Below are 5,911 nucleotides of genomic sequence, written 5' to 3'. Positions count from 1 at the left end.
TAGCCTCTGCATGTTCAAAATGATGATCATATTAGGACTATTTGGTTATCGTTGGATTGGATAGGCCTAGTCCACAATTCCATGAAGCCATGTGGTGCCATATGTGACATAACAGGCAATTGTTGATCAAAACCTTTGCCAAAAACATTCTCTAATTGTGTAGACTTCTTGTAAATGTAAAAGGCTAATGCAGATTTTTTTTCTTTTTCTTTTTCTTTTAACAATAATTTCATTCTTGAGAGCAAACGGGTCCATTTGGTACACTCTCGAGAGTTAAATATCTAGGGTCCATTTGGTTACCAACTCTCCGTCATGTAGCTGGGGACCACCTAGAACCCCCTCATGGACCACTGGTGGTCCCCGTCCCCGGACCACTGGTTGGAAAACACTGGCCCTGTGGCCCATAACATCGTTGTTGTCGGCCGGGTGGAAACCTTGTATGTCAAACCGTTCGTCATTTTAAAAACGATTTAAACTAGTGAAAATATTTCGGCTATTTTCACTGGTCTTGGCGGCAGTTTGCATGATGAAGCAGGGAGGGAGGGCTTTATTTCACGAAAACATTTACAAATCCGAAACTTGGGAGATACGAGGTTTCTTGCCCAACGGTGACTATATGAATCGGTCTTGCGTGATCGGTTCTGGTTCCGATGTGAGTCAGTCGTGCATGATGGTCCTCCTGTCGCGGCCCATGAGCTTCTTCATCTTCATGCGTCTGTTCTGGAACCAGATCTTCACCTGACGCTCCGTGAGGCGCAGGCCGGCGGCCACCTCCAGCCCAAAAAATAAAATAAATATATTATTATTATTATTATTATAATTATAATATGAATTCATAATTAATTAATTAATTAAATTAACTTAACTATTAAAGGAGCTATAGTCAACTTTCTCTTGAAAAACGGACCCTAAAATAAAAATAATGTTTCGGAAATATTTTTAAAAAAAAGTTTAAGCTTCATGTATGTGTTTCTATTCAAAAATTACCACAAAAAGCGTAAAATAATGATAAAATAATCATTTTGGCCAACAGGCTGACTATGTTTACATCCCTTATCAATCCATATAACAGAATAGAAGAGGGATATAAACAAAGTCAGCCTGACAATGGCCAAAATGATTTTTTTATCATTATTTTACGCTTTTTGTGGTCATTTTTTAATACAAACACATATGAAGCTTAATCTTTAAAAAATATATTTTCGACATTATTTTTGTTTTTGCGTCTGTTTTTCAAGAAAAAGTTGACTATAGCTCCTTTAAAATTTTAATTTATAAATAATGAATAGACCTCCAACCGCCGGTCCCGGGTCAGGTACATGTTGTACAGGAACTCCTTCTCCAGCTCCAGGGTCTGGTGCTTGCTGTACGGGCAGCGCTTCTTCCGCGTGGAGCGGGCGTAGATCCAGTTGGCCGCCGGGTTGCTGCCTGCAATGGGCATAAGGTGGAAAAAGTACTATATGTCTTACTTGAGTTAAAGTATCAATACTGCACTGTAGATGTACACCCCGTTACATGTCCAGAATTCAAAATGTACCTGAGTAAAAGTATGAAAGTATTGGCACCAAAATGTACTTAAAGTACCAAAAGTAAAATGACAAACTGTTTGAAAATGGCAGATCTACAAGCTCACAACGCGTTGCATCACTTGCATGGCGAAGGCCAAGGTATGAAATAGGGCTAAAGTGGTTCATGTATGTTTAATATTATAATTTATGTCTACAAAGTAACTAAAGTTTTCAAATAAATGTAGTGGAGTAAAAGTACACTATTTGGATCCGAGATGTAGTGGAGTAGAAGTAAAATTATTGGAAATTGGAAATACTTAAGTACAAATTACCCAAAGTGTACTTAGTTACATTACACGACAGGCAAAAAGCCGTAAAAACCCAAACTTTTCTCAGTTAATTATGCATTCTTTCCTGCCGAATCCATTTCTGCAGTCCGTCCGTCCGTCCGTCCGTCCGTCCATCCATCCATCCATCCATCCATCCATACGCAACAGCTGCATGTAAAAACCCGATTAGAGCGTTTACCAAACTTTTCTCTGTTGATCCAGGCTATTCTTTCCTGTAGAATCCATTTCTGCAATGTATATTGTAAGTATCAATTCTGCAATAGAACGTAAACATGTAGCCTATATAAGAAGTGGTTAAATTGTGTTTGCAATAATAATTAAAATCCACAAAGTAAAAAAAGAAAGAAATGTGAGTAAAATACAATAGTTGGATCTGAGTGAAGTAGCCTAGTAGAAAGAAGTATTGGACGTATGTAGCCTACTGTAGTAAATGCACTTCGTTACTTTCCACACCTTTTATTTAACATCCTCCTCAAACATCGTCATGCTCTATAAGCTGCAAATCAAAGCAATTGTTTTGCAATAATACCCACAAAGAAATTACTGTGTGTGTGTGTGTGTGTGTGTGTGTGTGTGTGTGTGTGTGTGTGTGTGTGTGTGTGTGTGTGTGTGCGCGCGCGCGCGTGCCTGCGTGCGTGTGTGTGTACTAATATATGATGATGCAAAGTTTAAGACAAATAGTGACAGATAGCTTTTTGTTTTCTTCTTTTTTGATTATTTAAATTGTTATCAATTACTTCTTAGTCTATTCACTGCAGTGCGTATATGGGCTACGACGGGGTCGCGCGCCGAAAATAGATCTGCAAGCCCACACACCACTTTTAGCCATTCAAAGAATACGAGGCTACGTATTTGGCCTTCATATAGGCCTATGCAGCCAGACCCGAATCCACCATCCACTATGATACACAGACAGATCTAACAAGCTCACAACGCCTTGCATTTCAGCAGAGATATTTCACTTCGGTAGGCCTGCCCTATAAAAAGTAAAAATTTAGATTATAGATATGTAGGCCAGTGGTTCTCAACCTGTGGGTCGGGACCCCCAGGGTGGCCCCCAAATTATTTTGTGGGGTCCCCAGATGATTAACTTAATGTGAAACATTGTTTTCTCACTCAACAGTAAACAAACCAACATAAAGTTTACGTGTATAGAGGGTGTCTGCACATTTCTAAAGTGACAATTGAAGGACTTTGTAATGCCTCTAAAATGACAAATTAAACATTGGCCAAACTGTCAAATATTAGAGGCAGAAATTGTAGCAGATCTAGATCGCGTTGTGAGTCTCACAACGCGGTTATGAGCATGTAGATCTGCTATTTTCACAATAGAACCGTGTTATACAAAATGTAATGCCTCAACTCTTAGTGCTCGTCAGGGTGGGGGGACCCCAGTTAAAATATGGTTATTTGGGGGGTCGCGGCCTGAAAAGGTTGAGAACCCCTGATCTAGGCTACTGTGAATGGCGAAAGCAGAGCCGTGAAGGTGTTAGACTTTGGTCAAAATAATAAACAGTCTCTGAGTTATGTGTTAATTTTGCTGGAGAGAAAAGGACATATACTGTATATATAGGCTATTTATTTCCCTCCTTTAGCCTATGTCAGTTCGCTTCTCAGAATGTACACAGACTGGTGGAGCAGGAGAAAGGTTATTTTAGCTTGTGTTGCTGCCCGGTTCAAAACTGACGCAAATGTTAAATGAGTTTGTCTTGTTGTGACCGCAGTGTCTGCTGGGTCCAAACCGCACCGCACCATAACTTTAACACACTATTACACTCCTAAAAACTGCTGCATAACTGGAAAATAAATGGATAAATACAAAATAAATAAAATAAATATAAAAATAAATAAAATAAAATAAAATAAAATAAAATGATAATGAATGATAATAATGTTTTGTGTTTTGATAATATTAATATAGGCTAATATAATATTCACAATATATAGTCCAATATTATATAATGCAGGTTACTATGATTGGTATTGTTATTACAAGATTTGAATTATTTGATACCAACATTCAGAGCAATTGATCGAATAACTGTCGAACAATTGTCTTTTTGTTTCAGTTTGTTTTTGCTTTGCTGTTTTATCCCCCCCCCCCCTTTTTTTTAAAGAAAAATGAATAAATAAATACTTGAATAAATAACGAAGGAACAAATTATCTTAAAATAGTTTTTATGATTTCATTTGGTCCAGGGCGCAGAACACTGTGTATGCCGCTCATATTGCATAAATTATTTTGATGGACAATAAACTTTTATATTTAACTATTTACAAGACATTTATAGGGCAGTAAAAGTCTCTCTCTCACACACACACACACACACACACACACACACACACACACACACACACACACACACACACACACACACACACACACACACACACACACACCTATAAACATAGGTGTATATATACAGTATTATATATCTTACTAGTGTCCAGTAGTTTCTCCTGCTCGTGCGGCCGTCCCTCCCTCGGCTCCTCCGCGGCGGTCCTGCCGGCCTCCGCCTCGCCCTCACGCCGCTCGGGAGCCGCCTCTGTCGGCCTGACGAAGCTGGAATCCTCGGCGGCGTTGGAGGAGGAGGAGGTGCTGGAGCTATTGTTGTTGCTGCTGGGTGGAGGAGGTGGTGGAGGTGGAGGAGGTGGTGGTGGTGGTGTGCGTGGTTCGGTGGTCTCCTCGTAAGAAGAAGAGCCCGCAGGAGGGCCGGAGTGGAGCGAGGAGACCGGAGACTCTCCCTCCCAGCAGCGGACAAACTTCCCCTCCGGCGCCGCGGAGGGCGCGAGGTGCTGGGCGTGCGTGTGGCTGTGAGAGCCGCTGTAGTAGGAGGACTGGTGGTGGTGGTGGTGGTGGTGGTGGTGGGGGTGGTGGGGGTTTAAGGGGTCGTGCGGATGGAAAAGCCCAGACGGGGGGGAGGATGAAGAAGAGGCGGCGGTGGTGATCCACGGGGAAAGCCCGTTCAGGACGCTCTGTCTGCCGGGGGAGAACCCGGGGAAGTGCGGGGAGAAGCCCTGGTCCTCCCCCTCTCCTCCTCCGCGTCCCCGGGCCGCCGCCAGCGGTCTGGCCGCCGCCTGCAGCCCTCCTCCCGGCGGGGCCTGCTGGTGGAGGAACGCGGCCGCGGCGTACAGCTCCTCGCTGCTCTCGTGGCCCATCATGGAATAATAAGACATTCTTTTTTTATTTGATCATTTCAATGATTATGATGATGATGATAATAACAATAAACTATTTTACGGGTAAAAGGGTAAAGCTGTGCATATAGGCGGGGCGCCTCTAGCTTTCATCCTCGCCTTAAAAAAAAAGAAAAGAAGAAGAAAAAAAAACCGTAGTATTTTTTTCTTTTTTTTTTCCTTGCTCATGTCTGAGTCTGGACGGTCATTGGTTCGGTGGAGGATCACATGGTGATCCTATATTTACCCTACAGAGGAAGCAAATGGATCCGTTCTGTTGTGTTCACTATTTAGGTCACATTATGATCCATTCTGCTCACTATAGCCCCTTTTCGACCGCAGCTTTAGCACCATTCCACACCACACTACACCACATCTACATTTTCCATTACACAAAAGTACCCGAATCGGTAAGAAACAAATTGACTCTTTTAACTGTGATTATAATAGGCCTACAATATACATTTGTATTACAACTATGCTAAATTATAATACACTATAATGGATTATAAGTGTGATTATAATACACTATAAAATATTAGTGTATAATACACTATAATAGATTATAATAGTGATATAACACAATAGAATCTATATTACAACTATATCCTGTGATCTAAATGAAAAGTCAGTGAGTGATCAGTCATTATGAAGTGTTTGGCCCTGTTTGGCCTAGCTCAGACCTACTCTAGATTGGATCCTTTTTGTTGTGAGCTTGAAGGTCTACTATTTCTTAAATCCCTCATATAACACATTTAATATGGTGCATAATGCATTATTTATTTCGATTATGGTGTCAGTCATTTCTTTGTGTAGCCCTTATCCTTTTTGTCATCCCCACTGTTAACCTGGCAGAAGTTAAATCTTTAATTTCAG

The 5,911-nt window shown here is 41.1% G+C and overlaps 1 protein-coding gene across 1 annotated transcript; it reads right to left on the bottom strand.

The window, feature by feature from the left end:
- Positions 1 to 657: 657 nt before the first annotated feature.
- LOC308297493 (homeobox protein Hox-D9b-like) lies at positions 658 to 5,017 on the bottom strand (the record flags this gene model as incomplete). The annotated part of the gene is made up of 4 exons (XM_080740898.1): positions 658 to 771; positions 1,292 to 1,428; positions 4,300 to 4,457; positions 4,599 to 5,017. The coding sequence occupies 4 exons, from the start codon at positions 5,015 to 5,017 to the stop codon at positions 658 to 660; spliced, it is 828 nt and encodes a 275-aa protein (XP_080597024.1).
- Between the last annotated feature and the right edge of the window lie 894 nt (positions 5,018 to 5,911).

Source organism: Nannobrachium achirus, assembly GCF_963921795.1.
Source record: "Nannobrachium achirus genome assembly, chromosome: 13".
Lineage (NCBI taxonomy): Eukaryota > Metazoa > Chordata > Actinopteri > Myctophiformes > Myctophidae > Nannobrachium > Nannobrachium achirus.
This window is presented reverse-complemented; position numbering and strand designations above follow the sequence as displayed.